The sequence below is a fragment of the Pelodiscus sinensis genome, chromosome 2 (assembly GCF_052426305.1).
Source record: "Pelodiscus sinensis isolate ZL-2025 chromosome 2, ASM5242630v1, whole genome shotgun sequence".
Classification (NCBI taxonomy): Eukaryota; Metazoa; Chordata; order Testudines; family Trionychidae; genus Pelodiscus; species Pelodiscus sinensis.
In genome coordinates, this window is record NC_143053.1 from 221139986 (window position 1) to 221166984 (window position 26999).

Consider the following 26999-nt stretch of genomic DNA (forward strand, 5'->3'; position numbering starts at 1 on the left):
GGTTAGGATGGGTATGTTCCAACGTCACTTCTTGGGAGAATAAATCCTTTACAGAACCAGCGAGGCCCACTGATGGGGGAGGAGGCGGTTGTGGCAGGGGCCAAAGGGGGAAAATGCCCAGGGGCCCAGTGATTCTAAAGAGCCTGGGGCTCTGGCTACTGCCACCAGCAGTGGTGTCCTCAGCCCCAGGCCTTTTAAATAGCTGCCAGAGCCCTGCACATTGTGCTCCAAAAGCACTGACACCTGGTGGGAGGGGGGGGGAGGGCGGAAGGGTGCACCAAGCTTTGGGCAGCACACAGGGCTGACTGCCCCCAGCCCTGCTCCTACTGCCTGAGGCCCTGCCCCTTCTGGGAGCACAGAGCCAATCCCCTCACCTTGCTAAGGAGCTCAGCAAGGCTGTAGCCTCCCCTGAAACCAGCTGAAACCCTCACTGCCTAGCCATGCTCTTTATTTTATAACCTTAACATGGCCCTCACTGCCCCGTGCTCTGCTGACAAATGCCCCAAACCTCCGCACAGCTTCTCATGTTCTAAGGACTAGCTTTTGCCCCAAGGCAGCCTCCAGCTTCCCAAAGCAAAGCCCAGGCAGGCTGCTGAATGCACAACTCCTCCTTCCACATTAACAGCTCAGGTAGGGGGGCTGCTTAACACTGAACACTGGAACTTTGACAAATAAGAGACAAAAGCTAAGTGGATTAAAAAGCAGCATTCATGCTAGGCAAGCAGAGGAAAACCTTTTCATTTCTCTTTCAGCGAACAATACAACTCGAAGGAAGAGGAATGTTAATTGCTAGAATCAGCGCTGTACAGAGCAACAAGCTAATAAGGCCACAGTTATACTTCTCAAATGTCAGAAGTCACAAGTTACATAGCAGCAGCCAACTTGAGTGAGTTCTGAAGGTCTTTTCATGAATAAATGCACATTGTCATCCTTCATTGCTGTTCTGTCTAGCCTGGGGTGATTCATTTTAAAAGAAAACTATTTGACTTTATACATTTTGCTGGGGCTCTTCATAGGGGGAGGGTAACGAGGGAAATTTCAGCTCTGTTAACAGCACACTCTTCCATGTGCTTTGTTGATGCAAATGAAGTTAGGTTGTTTTTTTTCAAAAACCAGACAATAGTTAAATTTATCTTGAAAAAAGAATCAGTTAGGATTTATTAATTTTGTACAGTAGTAAGAACTTCCTATATTCATTTCTCTTTCCTAATACCTGCTTCCTCTTTAAAAGAAAGATTCTGATGTGAATCATGATCTGTATTTGTGGAGTATGTACATTGAAAGGAAAAATGTGTTTAGACCCGATTTTCACTGACATTAAGGCACCTTTAGGCTGTCTCTGATGAGTAGGTGTAAACATAAATGAGCCTACTTTAAGACCTCTCTACTCTGCCAGTGCAATGGTCTTGGTGTAACTGAGAATTAGGCCGAGAGTATTATTTTTTGCCACCCTCCTGGATTTAATAAATTTTCTTCAGATCCCCTTATGTAGATAATTCTTGTAAATGAGGAGAGTAGAGTGCCCAGGTCATGGGATAGCCCTGTTCACTGCCAGACCCTACTCCTAAAAACCCTCATTGCAGAGAGAATGGGGAGCATGAACTCTGCTCATTTAAGGGACATCCAAAGCACAACACAATGTCTCCTCTCCAGTGCAGCACTTGCTGTTCCCTATGTGGTGCACATGAAGAAGAGTCAGCTGACATTTGCTCGCTCAAATCTGACAACTTCTGCCCCACAAAGTGGATTGCTTTAGCTACTCACGGATTATTCTGTAGGTTGCCAGGAATCCAGGGCCTACTATATGAGAGTCAGTGTAGAAGTTGAGGAGCATAGAACCAAAGGTACTGACAGGCCTAGGGATCTCAGTACCACACATTGTGGTGACAGGATATGGAGTTACCCTGGAACCTCTGAAAATTTTCAATCCATCATAAGCACAAATTCCAGTGGAGAGTGTCTGGGCTGCAAAGTATGTGAAATAGAGAAGTATTAGCAGCATACATTCAAAGGAACTTATTTAGTATTCAAATACATATACCTCACAGAGTAATATAATAATAAAATGCACACTTTCCACCCAAGGATCTTAAAGCACTTCACACGATAGATTACTCCTTATAACTCCTTAATTCCCTGTGAAATAAGTATAATTTTTAACATCTGGGGAGACTGACGCATCAAGACAATAAGCAAATTCCCAAAGGCAGAAATCAATGGCAGCAAATTCAAACATCCCAAGTTTCCAGGGTGTACACAATGGGATTAATGCCTCTTGTGGCTGAACACGTGTACAGCAGAGACTGGAATTGTAAATAGCTTTGCGTAGAGCTGGGCAGGAAACAATTTTCCTGTCCTGTGAACATTTCTGAGATTTAAAAACAATATCCTGTTCCACACCAAGACAACACAAGTTTTCTGATTTTTTTTCCATGAAAAGCCAAGAAAAGAGCAAGAAAGGAAAATTGCCAAGTGTTTAAGGCACTTGCATGGGATGTGAAAGACTCAGATTTAAGTGCCCTAACTACGAGCCTCTTGTGGAGGGAGTCGCTCATATCTTCTCTTGTTGGAACTGTTCTATTTGGTGTAAATAATTAAAAACTTACTACAGCAGAGAGTCACACCTGGGTCTCCCACTTCCCAAAGCACAAGTGGAGTGATATTAAGTCAGATGGGAAAAATGGGTCAAGGCGTTGCCATAATTTAGTCACTACCCAGTCACCAGCGAGACCAACAGCCATCATGAGCACCAGGGCAAGGTATGTGTGTGTTTGGGGGGGGGGGGGGGGGAGGAGGGCAACTGCACCGCAAACTCGCCATTAAAAATCTTTTAACCTTTTTAACAAAGACACAGGAAAGAAGGGAAAACAGTTTGAGCATCTAAAATGTAACTTAAGCAACACTTTGATTTTAACAACTTTTTTCTCCCTTTCCTTTTAGCTGGAAAGAGTTTTAAATGAAAAAAAAAACCTCGTTAATAGTCTCTAAAATGGTATTAAAGATGATAATTAGCTGTCCCGTTGGATAAGAGAGAAAGTGCTTAAGATTTTACTTTTATTGTTAAAGTCTGACCCCTTTTTATTCTAGGTAGAGTTTGGGATTTAGTTGAAGCCAGTAAATGTGGTGACAGTTTTGGTGTTCCTCTCTCTTAAGCTATTGAGAGTTTTTAGAAGGACCCCCCACCTTGTCTGACAGACTCTTAGATAATATCAAAGATGGTAATAACCATCCTTTTGAAGGAAAAGAGAAGAAGTTAGCTGATTTGAGCTAGTGTTGTTGCTGTCATTGTTAAAGTCCAGTTCTGTTTAATCTCCGTTGATATTTGGGATTCAGCTGGAACTGGCAGGAATGGTGATATCAGTTGGGTTCCTCTTTCTGGCCTACTCTGGTCAAGAACATCCCTTAGGATTACAATGAAGAAAGTCTGGAATTCCAGGAGACAGTTTCAATGGCAGTCATGGCGGTAAAGCTCATGCCAATAGTCTCAGTCTGTTCTTCCATATTCTCCTCCCCAAGCTCTTTTTCTTTATGGATCCCATGGGAATGATGGGATGTAATGGTTCATTTCCTTATAATTTCACTTATTGATTAGGCCTAACATCTATTCCATCCATTTCTGGTTTTATATTTTTACCAAGCAGGATTTCAACATAATTGTTGAATAGTATCACGTTGGCCTTTTTGTTTGAACTAATTTAGCCTGTTTGATTCTCTTGCAAGTGTTTATACCAATCATAATTGAAAACAACTTGACCTATTTGTTATTATAGATTATTGTATTATCTTACAAGTTTGTATGTAGTCTTTACAACTGAGCTCACAGTTACAGTAAATCTATAAGCTCAATCACCATTACGGTGCCATTAACTTTGGACAATAAGATCAATCTCTTGGGCCCATTGTATATTAAACTCTTTATATATAATGGAACCAGAGCTAGCAAGAGACGTACATCCCAGAAGAGCTGATACCCTCATGATTTAAGTTATTCACCTGGGCTATAGGAGGACAACAGCTTGAGACCCTGCTCTAGTGGTTTCAGAACAGAGCTGAACCTGGATTTCCTACATCCATTGTGAATCAGTCTCTCACTCGATGCTGCTTGAGCTGTTTTACTTTATAGAAATGGTTAAAAACAAATGTAGGAGCAGCTGAAAGCTTGCACTTATATTTATTAATAATAAAAAAAACAAACTGACCACCTTACCTCACCCAAATGGCTGGGATGTTGTAGGATAGTATAAACCAAAACACATATAATACAATATCATGCTCTTAAAATATAAAGACTTAAAAACAAATGAAAATAAAGGGATTTTTTTTTTTAAAGAAAGGGAGATTTGGCGAGAAGGTAACTCAATACTCATTCTAGACTCATGAAACACTTTGGGGGAAGGGAATAGTTCTACAGTACTTTGTAAAAGGGAAGGTTGAAGTGAAAAGGATTCCAGGGGAAATGAGTTTCACATAATAGGACCTGTCACAACACAATTATGATGGACTGTGCTGATTTCAAAAGTAATGGAGGAAAGAGTAAGTTTGGTAGCCAATGAGTACAAATACAAGGTTCAGAGATCTAGTCTTGTATGTACAGAAGCCAGAGCCAGCAACAAAGGCACTTCATTACTGAGCATAGTTAGCAGCACTGGTTAGCTCTTGATTCCCCCCATGGGAACTCATCTTTTTCCTTTCTCTTCTTCTTAACCTCTCACTCTCTTCTGGCTTTCTGTTCTCCTGAAATAAACATACTTTAGTCTCTTCTGTATTAAAAAGCACTTTGACCCCACATGCCTCTCCAACTACTGTCCCATCTCCTGCCTTCCTTTTGTCTTCAAGCTCACCAAACTCTGGCCCTTTAACCAAAGAGGTCAGAAGTCACTGTGCTAGGAATACCAAAACAAAAGAAGGCCCAAGAAATGGCTGAAGCCAGTATGATCAATATGGGGTTTTGATCTATAACTTGGATCAATCCTTCACATTGTTGTTGCTGTTATTATTATAATACCAAAATCTCTGCTCCTTCATTACTTATTAATTAGCCACCTCAAATCAAATAGCAGAGGAGCTATTTCAAAAGTGAATAATTACAAAAGTCTTTTAAAAGTTCTCTTCTTTCAAAACAAGATATTGCAAAATGCATTTGTTTTCTGAAGTGCCTTGTAACAACTGAGAAAGCAGTTGCGGACGATTCAAAATGGATCAGTAACCTTTTTGTACAGTAGACTTCCAATAATCCAGAACCTATGGGACTTAGTCCACCATATCTGATAATCTGGCACCACCTATCAGGAGGTACTATAAGCAGGTTATATATATACTGCATACATTATATACTGTATATAAAGTGATCTTAACCCTTTTTATTGTACATACTGTATACAGTATACTGTAATGTTTTAGTTTTTTTAAGCCTTTTTTACCCTTTTTGCTCAGTTCAGCTGTTGCCGTTGTTACCTTGTGACTCTTTTTTTGCTGAAGCTCACTCACTAGGCTCTTGCCATTTTGATGCCGGACTATCAGAAGTGCCGGACTATTGGAGTTTTATTGTATATTGCAGAATTATAACTTCAGCATGTAAGATTTTAAAAATCCATGAAAAAAGCCAATAAAAAAACTGTTTGGGATGACATGACACCACAGAGCAGTTGCCGTGTCTAGAAACAGATCCATATAATCCAACAAAATCACATTAAATGTTGTAGGAAATGTCTTCCACTTATTTTAGATGATTTCAACCAAGTATTCATGGTACTCAGAAGTCCCTGGCAGATTGCCTGATATCTGGAGGGAATGAAGGTTTTAGCACTCCAGTACTATGCTAGCAAATGCTCCCATTAGGTTATACTTAAAAAGGAGGTTCTATTTGTTTAAGGATTGCAGACAAAGGATTAGATCTAGTAATTCCCCTTGAATAATAATTCCATTGTTTATGGTGAAGGATTCTTACCTCAGACCTACAAGCCTAGATGAAGCAATAATGAAAAGAGACTATGCATATAGCAAGGAGGTGTGGCCTCCCTCAGATGCAGATATGGAGTGAGAGCCGCCAGCCGCCTGGTGGGTGGAGCCAGGAGGGCCACGCCCCATATGTTGGAAGCAGAAGGACAGGACAAGAAAGGGAAGTATAAAAGACCAGCCCAGCAGCTCAGCTAGGAGGGAATCTGCTAGAGTAGAATATCCAGGAGAACTACTGCTGCCCCAGGGTCCTGCTTGTTTTTCCAGGGAACCCTGACATTCTTATTGTAGAGGATCTGCTACTTCTACCTCACCCTATCCCTGTAGTGTGTATCCCAAGGAGACTGAAGATGACCCCTAGATGCACGTACCCCTGAGGGGGACAGAAGGAGAACCCAGGGGAACCAGGCAATAGTCTAGTGGGAGGGGGAGCCTGAAATCAGGTCATTGTGTTGTGGGCATTTCCCTGTTGACCCAAAAGCAGACTGCTTTGCCACTGTTAAGACCCTGGGATGGGATGTGGTGGCTTTGAGCAGGCTTATGGCCCCTGTGCCCCTCTGCCTCTGAGGTGGCAATACCCCCCTTCTTTAGCCCAGGAGACCTGTGCTCCTCCGGTTGCCCAGAGCCTGAGTCTCACAGATGGAACTGGAGCTACCTCCCTGCTGGAGTGCAGGCCACAGCCTTGACTGTGTGTTGCCCCCCACTGATTAAAGACTGGGTGAGTGAACTACAACTGCTGTGCCTGATTGAAGGTCTGAGCCTTGGCTGTGTGTATACTGCTCTGCCCTGCCTAGTGATAGTAGAATAAACTGCTACTTCTCTTCCTAATAATAGGCCAGAGCCCACATTGTGTGCAGCCTGCCCCATTTGAAGGATGGGCCCCCTGCAGAACCACTAATTCCTCCCTTTTTTCCTGTTTGGAGAAGGTTTAGCAGGCCCCGACTAGGTGGAGGTGAGGCCTCTCTCAGACACAGTGGAAGAGCCCCCCAGCCTGCAATGAATCTTTTATTGATGGCATATAGTATCTGTGTGCCACAGATACGGGCACCAAACAGACATACACACAAAAAGCTTTGTTCTTGACATTAAATAAAATAACAAAGGGAAACAAGAGTAAAAGAAGCTGACAAAAGACACTACAATTTCACTAATCAGACTAGAGTAAAAATAAGACTCTAACTATATATGCTCCATTGCAGAGCTGTACTTTTGGATGAAGAGCAATGGTGGAGAATTGCTCAGTGCTTTCAAGTTTTGATCATGAAATTGTCAAATATTTCCATCCAATGCAGTTGTATTTGCATGTCCTTCCACTTTTCTCCAATTGCTTTATTGCTTGTGGTGACAAGCTGAAAGAACATGGCAACATTCTTTACAGGGAACTTATTCAGACTCCAAATCCAAATACTGAAAATTGTTTCATTGGTACAGCCTAATTTGATCATTTGGAAATTCTTCTCCCAAGTGATCCTTTGTAGTCACAGGATTATCTCTTTACCTTTTTTGCCATATCAGAAAATACACTCTCATAGAAATCTACAATTTTATCTAATGACTGGATCTTATTTTCTGGCAGAACACGTGTTATTCTACTCTACAATATTGCCTGTTACTCAAGCAAAACAAACAAACAACAAAAAACCACGTAGACAGGTTACACAGTACATTAGATGTGAGCTTTATAAGGCATTATTTTGAAAACTGTTGCCTTAGATTCTGTTCTTCAATAAAATTCTTTACTATAGGTTAACTAGTTGTGTTTGTTTTCAAAACTCAACTATATTTAATGATAATAGCTTATTAGCTATTTAAAATTTAAATAGTGAGACAGGGAAATCTGAATTATGTATGTAAAATGGGTTTAATGGGCCAAATTCAGCCACGGTCTAAGTAAGCACAATGTTCAGTTGACCTCAATATATGGGGAAATGCTACTGCCAGAAATAGATTTAACCTGCATCTGTAAAAGAGAACTAAGGACCTGATTCTGCACAAACTTAAGTACATGATTAACTGTACATGTGACCTGTTCTATTCTTCAAATAAATGGAATTTCTTGTGCATAAATGTAAGCATGTGCTGAAGGGATTGCAAAAGAGAGGACTAAAATTCTTTCATTTTAAATTTAAACCAATGCAAGTTCACTCCGCTACTAGAAAGTGATGAAAGTTACACTTGATTAAGATTCTTGTGAAAACAAATTTACAAGCAGCTTCCAATGGTTGACAAACTTCCTCTTTCATCACCAGATGTTCTCTTGCTCATATCCTAATGTCTTGACTTCAAATGACTAAGGATTTTATGTTTGTGTACACTAAGACAGACCACAATAAAGAAGCAAATCAGTCCTACAGTGAAGTGACCAAAAATAAATAAATATGACACGTATTGTTTATCACAAGTTTCACATTACTTATCTCTATACCTCAATGTTTTTCAGTACAGATTGCAAATATATTTTCTGAGTGCCTTTTTATACAAATACTGAAAACCATTTGTGAATATATATATATATATATATATATATATATATATATATATATATATATATATATATATTTAATTTGATTTAAATGTTCTAATACCCTTAAAGACAAATTATAATGTAAGCAAATGCTGAGGCAGAATATTTCACTTGAAAAAAAAAAAACATGGAAATGGGCATTGTTTGGCTTTAATGTTTCTTTTTCTTTCAGAAGGACCAAGATTTGTTTTTATTAAAGAGAATCATATTTTGGTGAGCTCTTCCCCTTAATTCACAAAGCATTAGGCTATATTTGAACAGAAGATGAGCAAACTACTTTAGACAAAGACAATTTGTGAACCAAACTGCCTCAAACTCAAATTTTAAAAAGGCCATAATTTTTTGAAGCCCAGAATTTTTTTAAAAAGCAAGATTTGTTCATCTTGTAATTTCATGGCTTCAACCAAAAGCAGAAGTACAGTAGAAAATATATTATTTAAACCACCCTAGATAACTTCTCTTCATATCTCCTTATTCAAATGATCTAGAATGCAGGTCATCTTGTAGTATGAGGTGTTAGCCACACCATTTGTGCAACCTGGATTCTAGATACTATGACAAGATTTCTGGGATAAAATCCTAGGAGTCAATGGGAGTTTTGCCACTGAATTCAGCAGGGCTAGGCATTTTTCACCTGGCTAATTTCTAAAGAGGAAAGCTTATTAATTGGTAAATAAATAGATAACACCACTTTCATCTTTCATAGCCCTTTCACCTGAAGATCACCAAGCATTTTACAGACATGTGTCTATATCCTAGCTCAATAGGTAAGTATATTTTATCCATTTTACAAATGTTGGAAATTGAGGACCATAAAAATTAAGTGTTGTGATTTGGCCAAGTTTACAGAGTCAGCGTGAAAACTAGAGACAAAATTCCTGATTGCCATTTTCATATTCTCACCACTAGGCAGCTTTTCTTACCAGATTTCCAGCTTCACATAAACTTCCGCTATTTCAGACATTTCAAACTGAACCAAATCAGTTCAAGTTTGCCAGTAACTAGTTTGCAAAATGGGGTGGTGAATTTAAATAATTATTTTTTCAATATGGGAGACTTACACTATTCTCTGAATAACTTTACTATTTGCATAGCACATGAGAGATATTACAAAAAGAAAGCACTTACATTCCACATGGAAAGTCTCAAAATGTAGAACAACAAATGATTGAGGTCCCCCATCTATAATATAATTGCAGTTCAAGTTGTTTTCATACTGACTGGGGTAGTTAGGGGAGACAATGCGACCTGTGGGGCTGGTGAAATTTACTCCACACCCTGCAAATCAAAATAATCATAGTTAACATCAATAGAGCAACGTAATGTTTAGTTTCTCTTTATAACAAAGACAGAAACAAGGAGTACAAGGTAAGACGGCCTTGCCCCAATATGATGCGTGTGAGGAGCAGTTGTAAAGGTCTTTCTGTCCTTTCAGGCACTAGGGAAATGGCTAGGTGCTTCAGTCATCCCTGTACAGGAGTAATAATAGTCCTTATGGGAAGCATAAGTGCCTCTGGGACTACAGGGTACCCAAAAAGGATAGGAGTGAGACAGGGCCATTGCCCTCCCAAAGCTTTACAAAGAAGATCAGTATCATTAGCTCTGTTTTATAGATGGGGAAACTGAGACACAGAGCAGCAAAGTGACTTCTCCAAAGTCACCCAGCAAGCTACAGGCAAAGACAGCAATAGAACTCAAATCCCCTGGTTCTCAGTCCTGTGCTAATTGAGTGGGCACCACTAGTTTCTTCCATCTCCAAAACCCTGCCTAACCTGGTGTGTTTTTTCTGTCTGTAGGCGTATGAAAATTAACAGACTTAAAATTAAAAGGCTATCTGCAGACTCTGGTTGGTGCAAATGAATATTCATATTGCCAAATTATGAATACCTGTTTATTAGATGGGAAAAAGTGTGCCATTCCCATTCCTTGGAGTTTTGCCATTTACTCTAATGGGAACAGGATCTAATCCTAAGTTAACTACATGGTAGTTAACTGACGGACACCATAAAGTGTACCTGATGCATATTAGTATTGATGTTATAAATTCAAAAATCTATTATGATTGTGTGTTGTTTTATATTTTGGCTTTATAAATACTTTAAAACACATTTTCTTGCTGAATGTAAATTGACTCAAGTGGAAGGAAACTTGTTCACAGAATCATAGAATATTAGAACTGAAAGGGGCATCGTGAAATCATCTGCTTTAGTCCCCCGCATTCATGTCAGGATTATGTATTATCTAGACCATCCCTGACAAGTGTTGATCAAGCACTCTTAAAAATTGTTAGTGGCAGATATTCCACATCCTTCCAAGGCAATTTATTCCAATGGTTAACCACTCTGAGAGTATGTCTACACTGCAGAGTTTTTTCAGAAAAACATCTGTTTTTCCTATAAAACTTCACTTACATCCACACTGCAATTGCATTCTTTCAAAAAAAAATTGAAAGAACAGGGGGTGTTTCTGAGAATGGTAAACCTCTTTCTATGAGGAAGAACGTTTTTCTGAAAGAGCTGTTTTGGAAAAAAGGCGTGTGTGCACAGGAAAGAGGGAGTTCTTTCAAAAGAAGAGGAAAAGGCTTAAAGTTAGCCACACACTTCATAGGTTTGCTGTACTAAGGCCTGGAAATAATGTCTGCAGCTAATGCAAAGTGGACTATTATAACTGGTTTTAACTATCACTTACTGCTTATGAAAGATGCAGAGAAGCCACGTCCAGGGGTTCCCTGAGACTGGAATACTGTAGTTATCACATTGCCGGGAGCAACAATAGACCCTGGAGCTGTACTTCCACAGCCAGTGGCCAGCAAAGCTACTGCTGCTGCTTCCTCATTATTTCCTCTCAGTACCTGACAGATCCAAGATGGGGATGAATTAGTATTTTCAAACTCCAGGCAGCCATCGTGAATGTATTATAGTGAATTACATTTTACCTGTCCCTCACGGAAGTTACAAATACACAAGTATCTTCTACATTACCTAAAAAGCATTAGGTGGTGAGCCAATTTACAAAACATTTGACATGCAATAATTCTTACCTCTATTTTCTCTTTTTCCAATTGAAATATAAATGTATACAATATTAACACCTGTGTTTAAAATACATTACTAAATGTACACTCTCTGCCAATAAGAGTAGACAAGAATTTAGGCTGTGATCTTAGAATAATACATAGGCTCCAATTCAGAAGCTTCCTAAAATTAATACCTTGACTTCCACTCCCAAAATAAGTTTGTTCTCATATTATATTGAATTCATTTGCTTACTGATGTGTGCAGTTATATATGAAGTTAAAGTAATGTCATATATGGCAGACATGTCAGAAGAAAAGACATATTAAGGACTCGGTTAGTATTTTCTATGAAATACCAAGTAAATCAGTAAACACTTATAACTCATATTTGATGGGGACCATGTCCAGAAAGAAATCCATTTCAACCTCCCTCATCTAGTCTTCACACAACCTCATGAAGTTCACCATAGAAGCACGCTCCCCACAGATCAAGACATACCAACTCAAAGTGGGATCAAGCCATGCCAGAACAAGGGATGCAAACTCTGATTATGTATTGCCATTACTACAATGCTCAATAGCTCCTCCCAAACAGTTTTCAAGATTCATGGGTCCTGCACACACCTATCATAACATGTGTTGTACCTCATCCTGTGCAAACCTCAATAACAAGGATGAAGAAAGTCTCAGATGACTCACAAATTAAAATGATAGCACAAAGACACCATCTCACCTGTGGTAAACATTGTTAACAAAATGGTCACTCTGTATTTGACTTTTTAGTCACTGTCCTCAAAGGAAACTGCATAAGGCCTCAAAGGATAACCCTGGGAGCTTAAATTCACAATTTTTAAACACCAGAAATCATGAACTCAATAAAGACACTAGATTTATGGCTCACTATAACAATCTATAACCCACTAGCTTTCCTTTGTCCGACGACTGCAGAGATGTGAACTGTCCAATTCACTCTGAATAAACCCTTGCAAAGCATGTTAACTCCTTACACTTAAAAATCAGGTCCACTTTGTGTTTAGCTGTGACACTAGGAGTATCTTTCCCACTCCTGAAAAAGAGCTCAAAAGCTTGTCTCTCTCACCAACAGCGGCTGGTTAAAAAAAAAAAAAAGATTCTCTCACCCACCTTGTCTCTCTAATATCCTGGGACCCACATGGTTGCAAGAACACTGCAAACGAGCATCTGAGTAGTACACTGAAAGCTAATTAGGGCCAAAGTTGAAGGTAGATTGATGCTTCTGAGTGCAGTGCACTGGTAAGAGATTGGCTGCCTGGGGATGGGGCTCTGGATGCTACCGGAACTCTGCAGTATGACCACAATGCACCCAGGCTCCAGCCCAGTGTTTGGGTGGCCTGGCAGGATGGGCCCCATTGCCTTACCAGCCCCAGTCCCCATCCCCACCCCATGCCCTGAGTCCCCTGCACTCCCTTCCATACTTTTTTTTATAGGTACTGTCCTATCACAACAGTCCCTCCAACCCCCTGACCTGAATAGGACAGAACCTTTAAGAAATTTAAGTTACATTCACCACTGGTTAGGGCCTCAATTCAGGAGAACACAGGTATGTTTAACTTGAAGCACATAAATCCAGCCATAGTTAGGTAAGCATTAAGCAAGTACTTAACTTTAAGCATGTGCTTAAATCCCACTGAAGTCAATGTGATGTAAGCTCATTCATAAAACTAGACATAACTAGAGCTGGGGTTAAGCAGGCGCTGTACTTTGCTGAATCATAGAGTATAAGACTGGAAGGAACCTTAGTAGGTCATAGAATCTTAGGGTCGGAAGACACCTGAGGAGGTCATTGATTCCAGCCAATCCCAACTAAATCATTCCACCCAGGGCTTTGTCAAGCCAAGACTTACAAACCTCTAGCAATGTAGATTCTATTGCCTCCCTAGGTGACCAATTCCAGTGCTTCACCACTCTCCTACTGAGACAGTTTTTCCTAATATCCAATCTAGACCTCCCCATCTAGCCCCATCCCCTGCACTCAAGCCAGGACTAAGTAAAGACTAGACCACTGCTGACAGGCGTACTTCTAACCTGCTCTTAAAAGCCTACCGTGGCAGACCTTCCACAGCTTCCCTAGACGGTTTGTTCCAGTGCTTCACTACCCTGGAGGTTTTTTCCTAATATCCAATCTAAATCTCCCTCACTGCAATTTCAGCCCATTGCTGCTTCTTAGCCTCAGAAGTTAAGGAGAACATTTTTTTCTCCCTTCTCCTTGGAACAACCTTTTATGTACTTGAAAACTGTTATCCTGTCCCCTCCCAGTCTTCTCCTTTCTAGACTAAACAAACACAATTCTTTTCAAGTCTCATGTTTGAGACTGAAAAAAACTTAAAAACAACGAATGGTCCTGCAGCACCTTAGAGATTAACAATAAATATAGCTAATATCATGAGCTTTCATGGGCACAACCCTCTTATTCAAATGAAAGCTCATGATACACCATTTACATTTTTTGTCAGCCTCTAAGGGTACATCTCGACTACACGCTTCTTTCGAAAGATCATCTAGACAGGCACAACTTTTTCGAAAAAGTGATCCACTTTTTTGAAAGAGAGCACCCAGGCAATCTGGATGCTCTCTTTTGAAAAAGCCCTGCTTGCAGTCAAGAATGCCTTTTTTCAAAAGAGCTCTTTTTAAAAAAGGCATTCTGTCAGCCGACGGTCAGGGCAGTTAGTGGTGCGTGTGTGTGTATACTATACACTCGAGACTTTAACTGCTGAGACCGGGGTCCCTTGCAGCGGGCAACCTGGAAGAGGTTGACGAGTGCCCCAGTTCTGCCAACCAATGGTCAGGGCAGTGAGTGGTGTGCGTGTGTATACTATACACTCGAGACTTTAACTGCTGAGACCGGGGTCCCTTGCAGTGGGCAACCTGGAGGAGGTTGACGAGTGCCCCAGTTCTGCCAACCAATGGTCAGGGCAGTGAGTGGTGTGCGTGTGTATACTATACACTCGAGACTTTAACTGCTGAGACCGGGGTCCCTTGCAGTGGGCAACCTGGAGGAGGTTGACGAGTGCCCCAGTTCTGCCAACCAATGGTCAGGGCAGTGAGTGGTGTGCGTGTGTATACTATACACTCGAGACTTTAACTGCTGAGACCGGGGTCCCTTGCAGTGGGCAACCTGGAGGAGGTTGACGAGTGCCCCAATAAGTGTACAGGGAGAGCTTATTACGCTTCAGATTTCAGCTGCTAGAATTTCATAATTCCTTCGCAGCGGGCAGCCTCGGGGAGACTGAGAAGCGCCCCAACTGAATTTTGCCACCTGGGTGTGACACAAATCCAAACGCCCAAGCTCTCCCTATATCTGTCCCTTTATGACCGGCTGAAGTTCTTTTAAATTGTGCTTGGTTCTATTACAGCAACTGAAGGAGTCAGGTTAAAGCTTAAACAGTTACAGGTTTATTTGAGGAAGCTTATAAATCATGTGGTTGCAATGGCTATTGTTCTATTTCTTAACTGCTGGCAAATATATATATATATATAGATAGATAGATAGATAGATCTTAAAAAAAATGGTTACAAGGAAAATAAAGATAGGAAATAGAAAATAATGGTACCAAATGACAGCTTAATCTTTAAAGAGCTCTATTCTATGCATGCACTAAAACAAAAGGACACATACAGGTACAATTTTTACCCCTTTCTGCGTCACTCGGTCCCAGCGTGTCAGGCCAGGATCGGTCCCTCAATTCCTCGGAAAGACGAAAATACGAGGTGGGCGTCCCCGTGGACCTCGGGAGGTCAAACACCTAACCCGACCAGCAGGTAAATGGTAGTTTGACACTCAAAGTGAGTGTGTGCTGGGCCCAACTTATATAATCAGTGGGTCACGTATTTTCTCTTTCTTATCTGTAATGCCAATTGATGCTGGTCTGTCTGCTGTGAGACCAGTTCTTACAAGGAAGTTGTGAACTTAATTTACACTTGTAAGAGAGAATTGAGATGATTAAATTTTGAAGTACTGGACATTGTTTTCTCAGTGGGAAATTCCTCTTCCTGGGACTGTGTGTTCGAATCAACATAGGTGCCAGCCGACACTTCTTGCAGCCTCGAGCTTAGCTTATTTCCTTAATCGTTACTCAGAGTCAGAAGCTTGCATATCCTGGTCAAAGCAGATCAAAGCTTAATGGCTATGCTGATCTTCTTATTGTTCCTTCTCTGCTCTGTATACAGACAGATGTCTCAGAGGGCAAGCAAGATTGTTTGAGAAAAGGGGTGGGCTGCCTGGCTGCATTCCACCCCCTGATACGACACACCACGTCCCAGGAATGCAAGATGGTGGCTTGCCAGTGCCTCTTGCCCACCTTGGAGGAATTTAAAAGTACCCAATGGCCTGATTAGAGGGTTCGGGGTCGAGGAATTGACTGGGATCCTTTCCCAGCGCTGTATATCGAATGTGCGCAGAGGAAACGGCTGTATTAACTAAACATTTTACAACACACAATATTACACAAAAGGCAATTATTACAATCAGAATAATCAGAATAGTGGTTATAATAAAATGCAGAAAGGGAGATAAAGAGAGTCCCAGCTGGTGGGCTAACCAGCTCAGCCATGAGAGTTCTCCATCTTTAGTTACAGCATGTAGCACTTTAACTGCATCTTTTATGGCAGACACATCTTGTTCTATCTGCCCTGAATGGTTTACATAAAAGCAGCAAGACTGATTGATTACAGCACAAACTCCTCCTTGTTGAGCCAAAATTGCGTCTAATGCAATCCTATTTTGCAGGGCAAAGCGTGCTACAGATTGAATCTGCTCGTTGAGTATGCCTAGAGCATCTGCAGTGTGGTTGAGGGCTATTTCCAGCTGTCCTGAAACATTTACTAAGGCTTGTTCGAGCTCAATTACTCCAAGCCAAGGCCAAAATGCACGGGCAAATGCGTGAAAACCTGAGGGGTGTTCTATGAGAGGGTTTAGGGTGAATTTCCTCCTGGATCTGTGTAGGAAGCTTCCGAGGTTGGTAATACCTGGAGCCGTGATGTGTGGGTGTACTGTTAGTCCTCCGGGCACAGCGTGTCCCAGGGAGCACCGTCCTGTCCAGCCTACTGGCAGGTATTTATAGGCCTTTTCCCCACAAATGAAAAATAGCCCAGGTTCCTTGTTAAGGATAGGGGAATATGGTCCCTTATACCATCCCTTCCCCAGGGGCTTTTCTTTGGGGGCATGATATGCAGCACAGTAGCTGTTGTTAGTGATGGAGCACTGGAGGGCAATTAATAGGTCCTGTAGGATCTGGTCTGGTCGAAAAAGATTTGCCTTAGCACACTGGCCAGGCAGCAGGCTATTGCTTTTCACCAGTGTAGGGTTATAAATGTATCCAGTGCTAGGGACTATGAAGAGGGAATTATTATGCCAGGTCTTACTTTCTGGGTATTGACTAAAGTTTAGGGGGATAATGGCGGCATTGCTAATGCCAAACAAGAGTCTGTGGCCAAGGGAGACATTGAGAATGTTCCCCCAGCAGTTTAGGGTGTCTTGGTGGGTGTGGCTATCCTGATGTGAATACATATCCCAGGCCCCTGATCCTTTATTAAAAGTTGCAATGTGGGTGCATTGGTGGTCCGCAAAACTACCTAGTTGAGGTCCACTGCCTTCCTTATTCTCGAAACAAATGGGGTACATGTCTGTGGAGATTCCAGTTACATATTCTATTGGCTTACCCCATACCGTCTGTTTCCACTTTCCTTGCCACCCCCTGAGTTCCCCCCGAGAGTCATTTTTAGGAGTGTGGTGGTCGCTGTCGTCAAACCATACCGGCCCCCATCGGAAAACATCACTCTTGTTCCACCAGTCATTCGGGCTGAGAGGGATGAACTCGATTCCTAGTCCAGTGGATGAATTGAGCAAGGTGCACATCCAACAGTTCGTGGCCCCAGCAGCGGAGGCGATGGCTTGAATGGCACCTTTGAGCGGATGTTCTGGTGTAGCAGCAACAGTTGAGATGAGGATGGAAACCATGGCAAGTCGGAGTACCACGTCTTGCTTCAGCTTAGGGTTTCTCACAAAGTTTAGTCTATGGCTAGCAACAGCAATTGCAAGCGTCACAGCAAGGAGTGATGTATATACAACAAGTTCATAGCAGCTTCCCGGATTCAAGTCAGCATTGGGAAGGGTCCATTCTGTTGGAGCACTGTCCGGGATCATTGCCTCAGTTTCCTGGAATAAAACATAAGGTCAGCCGGTCTTGGATACGATCCAAGCCTCAGTAATGGTTATTGGTGTTAGTTCAGCATCGGCAGTGGTCCAGACTCCTTTTCCCTTGTAGGAGTGTAGTACACGTGTTTGTGTACCCAAGCTGGGGTGCTTGATTACCACAGTGTCTCCGGGTGCATATTTAGGATCCTTGAGTGGTACAGTGGGGCTAGGAGGGGTTCTCCCTGTAGGGAAGAATCCCTTGTGGAGTGGACTGCCCGTAGGGGTCTGCCGGTTGTTTAATCTCTGCACCACAGTATCCAGTCTGTTTCCCCATTTGCCATCCGTAGGCCTCAGGTGGGATTTTAACAGTCCATTCCAGCGTTCGACTATGCCATTAGACTGGGGTCGATACGGGAGGTGGAAAGTCCACTGGACTCCATTGCGGAGGGCCCACTCATTTACCAGCTTGTTTTTAAAATGTGAGCCGTTGTCGGACTGGATTTCTTGGGGTGTTGGGACAAGGGCTATTAAGCGGTTTAGTCCCATGACTGTAGATAATCCTGTTGCCACTCGAGTTGGGTAAGCAAACCCAATTCCTGAGATAACTTCTACTCCAGTTAAAACATACTTCCACCCTTGCTTACTGGTGGGTAGTGGACCAATATAATCTACTTGCCAGGTTGCCCATAGTACCTTTCCATCTCTCAGTCTGGCAAACCGTTGTCCTTCTGTTATATGTTTCCTGAGCTCAGCACACAGGGTGCAAGCTTGGACCAAATCTCTGGCTTGTTTGTGGGTGATAGGCCACCCCCTGGCATGTGCCTGCCGTACTAGTTCATCGCTTCCTGTGTGTCCCAAGGTTTCATGTAGCCAAATGTACAGGCGGTTCCAATCCACCTGAATAGCAGAGATCTGTGCTACTGCATCTGCCAGGTTATTCAGCCGTGCAGTCGGGGTGTTATTCTTTTGGTGAGCTGCCACATGGCCTATGCTCAGTGCATGTTGGGTTGCATGCTGGTATATCCATTTCCAATATTCTACTCCCCAAACAGGCTTTCCTCCTATTTCCCAGTTATTATTTTTCCAGTTAGTTATCCACTGGGTGGCTCCAGCCCATACAGCGTAGGAGTCAGTATAGATGGTTCTAGCGCCTGCCGCACAAGCCAGTTTAATTGCTGCCAGCTCTGCAAGCTGGGCTGATCCCTCTATGTTTGTGGTCAGGGGTGTAGCAGATGTGTCTGCTGATACAGCAGCGGCCTTCCCTGTCCACTTTCCTTTCACTAGTTTGGCACTGCCATCTGTGAACCATACTCCCTCGGGTTGTGACGGGTTAAATGGGGCTGCATCCTTAATAGGAGATTGCTGTGGGGGCTGATGGTATTCCTCAGGCATTCCTACCCTCCACAGGGACTCCTTAATCATGGTGGGGTTTTGTGCAGTATCTGCCCCACCTACCCTGTGGTGCAAATAAAGTGCCCATCTCTGTACAGTCATTTTCTGGGCTACGCCTGGTGGCAACTCCTTTCCCTCTAGTATGGGCTTAATGATTGGAAGGGGAGTGTGTAGGGTTATGGTTTGAGCTTGGGTTAGCTCCTCTGTTTCCCTTAGGGCTGTGTAGGCTGCCAAAAGCACCTTTTCATAAGGCAAGTAATTTGACTGTGACCCCTGCCATGACTTTGAGCCAAACTGTATAGGACGACGGGGTACAGTTTCACCTTCCTGCCATAAGGCATGGGACATTCCTGTATTTCCCACGGTAAGGTACAAATGGAATGGGGCATTAGGGTGTATGGGGCCCATGGACTGATAAGTGTGTATTTCGTTTATGAGCTGTTTCATAGCTTCCTCGTGGTTAGGGCCCCACTCCCACTTAGCATGTTTTCTAAGCAAATTGTACAATGGTCGAGCTATAACTGCAAAGCCAGGTACATGTTTCCTCCAAAACCCCAAAATTCCTAGCAATTGTCTCAACTGTGTTTTATCCTCGGGGGATGGTGCTTGGCTAAGTTCCTGTACTGTCTCATTCGGGATCATCCTCCTGCCTCCCATCCAGACAGTGCCTAGGAATTTTACCTCATGAGAGGGGCCTTGGCATTTGTCCGGCGGTAAATCTAAACCAAGACTTTCTAATGTTGTTCTTACTTGATTCATGGCCTCTTGGACCTCATCGGAGGAATCTCCTCCTATTAAGATGTCATCTATGTACTGCAATATTTGGACACTCGGTGGCAGGGTCAGACCGTCTAGGACCCTTGCCAGTGCCCCATGGCAGATTGTTGGGGAATGTTTATAGCCTTGGGGCATACGGGTAAAAGTATATTGAATCCCTTTCCAGGTAAAAGCAAATTTTTCCTGATCTGCAGGTTGCAGGGGAACCATGAAAAACATATCCTTCACATCTAGTACAGCCAACCACTGCTTGTTCCAAGTCTGTATACTGTTTACAATGTCGACCATGCTAGGAACTGCAGCCGTTAAAGGTCCCGTGCTGCTATTTAGTTTCCGATAGTCTATAGTGAGTCTCCATTTCCCATTTGGCTTCTTTACTGGCCATACTGGTGAGTTATATGGGGAGTAAGTGCGAATTAGGATTCCCCTTTTTTCCAAGTCTTTGATTAGTTCAGAGACTGGAGCTATAGCTTCGGCTGGGATACTGTACTGTTTCATTGTTGTTATTGTGGAAGGCGGGAGAGCGGGGGCTTGAGTCAGCAAACTAATCTTGTAGCGAGGGGTGTCTGTATCACCCAGGACAGTCACGTGTGACTTAAGGCCAGCTCCAAAAGCCCATCTTTCTCCATTAATCACTCCCTCCCTTCCTCTTAAGATATCCATGCCAAGTATGTTGGCATTTCCAAGGACTATTTCATGCTTTCGAGGCGGTCTGTGGGGTTCTAAGGGAATATCCAATTTTACTTTGACCAGGGGATAAGTTGTAACTGTGCCATTTACCCCGGTAACTAGTATTTGCTTTCGGCCAGAAGGTGGCAGGCCATGAAAATCTTTCTGCCTAATCATGGATATTTGAGCTCCAGTATCCACCAGAAAAGATACTGTGTGTTTATCATTTACAATTATTTGGATCCGGGGGTCATTGCTGGGATTTTCCTCCCCTTTGAGCTCGTTTATGTGGAGGGGAGGCTGACCCCCACTATTTAGTTTCCCTGGTCACAGCTAACCGGGGAAAGTGGCAGCTCATGTAGTTGCTGTTGCAGTGTCGTATAAGGGGTGTCTGTAGCAGGAGGGGCACTAGGAGTTATGTTTGCCCCCTCTGAATCAGCTTTCTTAAAAGTGGCCAGGAGCTTTAATCTCCCAGTTGGTAGTCCGTGAATTACATCTCTGGGGTAGCCTAAGGCTAAGCACTGCTTCCAGAGTTTAGTTCGGAGCTCCTTTTCTTCCGGAGTTATCTCACGCCTGGGCTTGAAACCCTCTGGTTTACCTTTGGGGTTTCCTTTTAGCTCCCGCACCTTGGCTTTAGCCAGTGGTACACCGCCTTCCCCAAACTCCCGGAAGTACTGTATCATCATTGTCAGTAACCCTTGATAGGTGGTGCCCGGCTCCGCTCGGACGGTGTCTCGGAGACTTAGGGACATAGCCTTATGGGCACTGGGTGCTCCCTTCAGAAGCGGTCTGAGTTCATCTAATCGGCCCTTTTGTTCCCAGGGGTTCCCTATCTCCCGCTCGGGATTGGATTTGATCCGATTCAACAGGCTGATAGTGGCTGCTATTTGCAGGGCCCGCTTAACTTCATCTACATTCGCCCACGGTGTAGTGGTAGGCTCGCCTCGGTCTGCCCAAAAGATTCCTGTGGCCCACCTACAGGCTAAGACCCAGAGAGTTTTTGGGCCTCGGTCGTCTGGGTGGCTGAGAAATACTCCAGCACCCAGATTAAGCCTACTGCACTCTGAGGAGGATAAATGCGTGTGTCCGGCTCCGCTGTCCCATATACGGACTAACCAATCTATGATTCCTTCCTCAGGTCTCTTAGTGAATTCTGCCTGTATTTCCCGTAATTCTGCGGGCTTGTAGGATCGTGTGGTCCTTTCTGTTCGGCTCCCTTTCTTCCTCTGACTGTCTGATCTACACCCATCAGAGTTTCTCTCCACCTCGCTGCCTGAGCTTCCTCCATCCTCCTCACCTGATATTTTAAAGGTGACAACTGGTCTCATCTGAACTGGGGCTGCTTTCCTTTCGTTAGGCGAATAGGAAACTGATTCTCCGTCAGAGGAATCCCAGATGTCTCCGTCCCAATCATCTGGATCTAACCACAGAGCAGTTTCTACTTTGGCTCTGTTAATGCTTCGTGGTTTGGCTTCCAATTTCTCTCTACGTGCAATCCCTTCCTTTTCTAACATTGGGAGGAGCCGCCCCTGTAGGTGCTCCATGTCCCTACTTAGTGTCCGCACCCGGGTATCTAAGTTCTGACATTGTTTCCGCAGTTCCTCCTTCTCATTTCTAACCTTTATCAGCTCAGTTTCTAAGTCCCAGTAGCTAGCACAGGCTGCCTGCCAGGCACCCTTTAACAGCCAGATGCAAGCGCCTTTCCCTTTTCCCTTTTTGATCTTACAAGCAGCTCGCCAGCTATAAAACTGTTCCCAGATCTCCTGGGATTTCCCCCAATCTTTCTGTAACATATCTTTATCCCATTTAGGGTTACCCCATCCCTCTCGGGCAAACCCTTTCTCTATACCACTAAAATCCATGTCTATCATGACAGGCTTCATGTTGCTGTATGTGAACCAGTAGCACAATCCTGCCGACTACGCCAATTCTGTCAGCCGACGGTCAGGGCAGTTAGTGGTGCGTGTGTGTGTATACTATACACTCGAGACTTTAACTGCTGAGACCGGGGTCCCTTGCAGCGGGCAACCTGGAAGAGGTTGACGAGTGCCCCAGTTCTGCCAACCAATGGTCAGGGCAGTGAGTGGTGTGCGTGTGTATACTATACACTCGAGACTTTAACTGCTGAGACCGGGGTCCCTTGCAGTGGGCAACCTGGAGGAGGTTGACGAGTGCCCCAGTTCTGCCAACCAATGGTCAGGGCAGTGAGTGGTGTGCGTGTGTATACTATACACTCGAGACTTTAACTGCTGAGACCGGGGTCCCTTGCAGTGGGCAACCTGGAGGAGGTTGACGAGTGCCCCAGTTCTGCCAACCAATGGTCAGGGCAGTGAGTGGTGTGCGTGTGTATACTATACACTCGAGACTTTAACTGCTGAGACCGGGGTCCCTTGCAGTGGGCAACCTGGAGGAGGTTGACGAGTGCCCCAATAAGTGTACAGGGAGAGCTTATTACGCTTCAGATTTCAGCTGCTAGAATTTCATAATTCCTTCGCAGCGGGCAGCCTCGGGGAGACTGAGAAGCGCCCCAACTGAATTTTGCCACCTGGGTGTGACACAAATCCAAACGCCCAAGCTCTCCCTATATCTGTCCCTTTATGACCGGCTGAAGTTCTTTTAAATTGTGCTTGGTTCTATTACAGCAACTGAAGGAGTCAGGTTAAAGCTTAAACAGTTACAGGTTTATTTGAGGAAGCTTATAAATCATGTGGTTGCAATGGCTATTGTTCTATTTCTTAACTGCTGGCAAATATATATATATATATAGATAGATAGATAGATAGATCTTAAAAAAAATGGTTACAAGGAAAATAAAGATAGGAAATAGAAAATAATGGTACCAAATGACAGCTTAATCTTTAAAGAGCTCTATTCTATGCATGCACTAAAACAAAAGGACACATACAGGTACAATTTTTACCCCTTTCTGCGTCACTCGGTCCCAGCGTGTCAGGCCAGGATCGGTCCCTCAATTCCTCGGAAAGACGAAAATACGAGGTGGGCGTCCCCGTGGACCTCGGGAGGTCAAACACCTAACCCGACCAGCAGGTAAATGGTAGTTTGACACTCAAAGTGAGTGTGTGCTGGGCCCAACTTATATAATCAGTGGGTCACGTATTTTCTCTTTCTTATCTGTAATGCCAATTGATGCTGGTCTGTCTGCTGTGAGACCAGTTCTTACAAGGAAGTTGTGAACTTAATTTACACTTGTAAGAGAGAATTGAGATGATTAAATTTTGAAGTACTGGACATTGTTTTCTCAGTGGGAAATTCCTCTTCCTGGGACTGTGTGTTCGAATCAACATAGGTGCCAGCCGACACTTCTTGCAGCCTCGAGCTTAGCTTATTTCCTTAATCGTTACTCAGAGTCAGAAGCTTGCATATCCTGGTCAAAGCAGATCAAAGCTTAATGGCTATGCTGATCTTCTTATTGTTCCTTCTCTGCTCTGTATACAGACAGATGTCTCAGAGGGCAAGCAAGATTGTTTGAGAAAAGGGGTGGGCTGCCTGGCTGCACATTCTTCCTTGTAAAATGAGGTTTAATGCTGTTGAAAAAAATGCTGTATTCTTTCGATTTAATTTCGAAAGAACGCGACAGCAGTCTAGACGCAGGTGAAGTTTTTTTGAAAAAAAGCAACTTTTTTCAAAAAAATCTTGTAGTCTAGACATAGACAAAGGTACTGCAGAACAATTCTTTCAAACTTCTCTCTTTGATCGTGGTTTTTAGTTCTTTAATCATTTTTGTAGCTCTTCTCTGGACTTTCTCCAATTTGTCCGCATCTTTCCTGAAACGTGTGCAATTGATTGTTCTTTCCTATGTGGAGTACTTTGTGTTTGTCCCTACCGAATTTCATCCTATTTACTTCAAGACCTTCCTAATGCTTTTTGCTTTGCTTATATGAGAAAATACAAGAAGAGATCAGCTTCATACTAAACAGCTATCTTAGCAAAGGCATGTACTGTTGGATCCCACACAAACACTTAGGTTTATGGATAAGGGTACTAATGTTCCTAGGTATTTGCAGCACTGAGCCTTTAAAAGCATAGGTGACATGTAGGGGGACATGTGGGGCCAAATACTCTCTCCAGCCTGGTGTAGTGAGGGGAAGGAGAGACGCTCTATCATTCTTCCTCTGCATCTGCCCCCTGGAATACTCAGCCCCCATCCCTTGCAGCTGGGCCAGGACAGAAAGCAGAAAGGGTGTGCCCTGCTACTTCTCATACCAGCCCCTCAGGGTTGCTGCTCTCTGCAGTGTGGTGGCATGTTTCCGGGTTGCTTGGCCTCTGTCGCTGACATCTGGGCCCTGGTGGGGGGGCAGCCCACCACTCCCCAGCCTGGCTCTTGCAAGCAGCCACTGTTCTGCACAGAGCAATGATCTGTAGCAGCCAGCGTCAGCCATTTGAGAAGCAGCTCCCTCCCACTCCCTGCCTGGGCCCTGCACAGAGAGCGGCCAAATGTGCTGGGGGAGGCACAGAGGGAGAACGCCAGAGTCCCTGCCCCACAGGTAGCATAAGGCAGGAGAGCATGGCAGCACCAGGCCAAGTGCAGGGGTTGGTGGGCAGAGGAGACACAGGAGAAAGCCATGAGTCCTCCCCTTTAAATTGTCCCCCCCTTCTCCCCAGTACGGGAAGGCCTGTGTTGTCCATGCTTATATGGTAACAGCGCACGCACAGGACAAGGTGTTCAGAAGCCATCATTATGGAGTGTCTCAGTTTTTGGGTGCCCCATTTGGGACACACTGCAGGGGTTTGATTGCCAGAGGGTGGACACTCAGCACTTTCTGATAACCAGGCCACTTGATGGGCTCGGCACCTGAAATTTCTGTTCACTTGGTCTCAGGGGCTAACTTGGCCATTCAAATTGTTTCGTCCATGCCATGCAAGCTTTGCATATGCAACCGCCACTGGGTTTAGTTCATGAGCCTCTACCATTTGAGCTACAAAGCCAGCTGGCTCTCAGCTTAGGCTGTAGAGCTCACTTATTCTTATCTCTCACGCTAAGTGGTCTAAGGGCCACTACATGGGACAGTGACCCACACCCACTAGGGGTGTGTCCAGACTCCATGCCTCCGTCGACGGAGGCATGTAGATTAGCCAGATCGGAAGAGGGAAATGAAGCCGCGATTAAAATAATCGCGGCTTCATTTAAATTTAAATGGCTGCCCCGATCTGCCGATCAGCTGTTTGTCGGCAGATCGGGAGAGTCTGGACGCGATGCCCCGACAAAGAAGCCTTTCTTCATCGACACAGGTAAACCTGGTTTCACGAGGCTTACCTGTGTCGATGAAGAAAGGCTTCTTTGTCGGGGCATCGCGTCCAGACTCTCCCGATCTGCCGACAAACAGCTGATCGGCAGATCGGGGCAGCCATTTAAATTTAAATGAAGCCGCGATTATTTTAATCGCGGCTTCATTTCCCTCTTCCGATCTCGCTAATCTACATGCCTCCGTCGACGGAGGCATGGAGTCTGGACACAGCCTAGGTGTGTGGGATACAGATAAAACAATACTCAAGACAGACACCCAGCTCAGCTTGGCTATTTTTAGTCAACAGCCTCCTCCATTGGGAACCAGTAAGATTTACTGTTCATGAAACAAAACTTTATTAGTGACATATTTAATGGGCAGCACACAAAATGGGATTTTTTTTATAGCTTTAAAAATTAATGCCATGTAGCTCTTTTCTAAAGCTGTGGAGCTACTCAAGTCATCCTACATGATGTCAAATAATGCTTGGCCTTTAGTACACATGGGCGTGCCGAAAACAGGGAACACGTGCCAAATGCCCAAGAAAAAATTAAACTACAAAGAATTCAAAGCATGTCCCACTCTGCTCTCGTGCCTTCAAATAAGTTGCTGTGAGTTGCCAATGAAAGAAACATAAGTGAGAATGAAGACAACCTTGAGAGCTCATGCACAATTATATTTTATAAATTACTTAGGATTATAGCATCACTATTGTGACTCTCCACGAATACGTTGTTGTGGGAAGCATAACTTTGAATTTCCAAAGTTTGTGCATTTAAAATGTCAACCATAGCACTGTACTAATGTAGCTTTTAGTAATGAATACTTAAACACTGAACTCTGCCAACCCACAGATCTCATGCTGGTGCTCTCTTACCTTCACATAACTGCTCTGGCAGTCTCCGTTACTATCAGGGATCTGGAAGTTATCATCAAAGCTTATCTCCAAGTGTTTGCTCTCATGAGTAATGATTGTCCATGTGCATCTGATGTTGATTGGGAAATTCTGAGGCCAATGGGGAGATCTGATTGTACCATTATCTGAATGAATGATTCCACCACATCCTGTAAACACAGACATAGATAATAGGGCTGGTCAAAATGTTCCAGGTGTTGATGCTCCCACAGCATTCAGCTGGGCCTAAGATGGTGGGTGGCTGCCCCTCCCCTCCATCTACTTCCTCTGCCTGTGGCTCCAGAAGCAAAAAAGGAGAGACTCATCATTCATTCACCCCCATTGCTACTCCT

The 26999-nt window shown here is 43.6% G+C and overlaps 2 protein-coding genes across 3 annotated transcripts in view; both read right to left on the minus strand.

The window, feature by feature from the left end:
* The window catches only part of CUBN (cubilin), a 238472-nt gene that overhangs the window by 25145 nt on the left and 186328 nt on the right, over positions 1 to 26999 (minus strand). For both annotated transcript variants that reach the window (XM_006119493.5, XM_075922454.2), the window contains 4 exons: positions 26629 to 26816; positions 11168 to 11330; positions 9608 to 9757; positions 1765 to 1965 (listed from right to left, as the gene is read on the minus strand). In XM_006119493.5, coding sequence (XP_006119555.3) covers positions 1765 to 1965; positions 9608 to 9757; positions 11168 to 11330; positions 26629 to 26816 — 702 coding nt within the window. The remainder of the gene's footprint in view (positions 1 to 1764; positions 1966 to 9607; positions 9758 to 11167; positions 11331 to 26628; positions 26817 to 26999) is intronic.
* LOC142829629 (endogenous retroviral envelope protein HEMO-like) lies at positions 14207 to 17676 on the minus strand. The gene has a single exon (XM_075930224.2). It carries the CDS (start codon positions 17674 to 17676, stop codon positions 15844 to 15846), a length of 1833 nt encoding a protein of 610 aa, XP_075786339.2. The 3' UTR covers positions 14207 to 15843.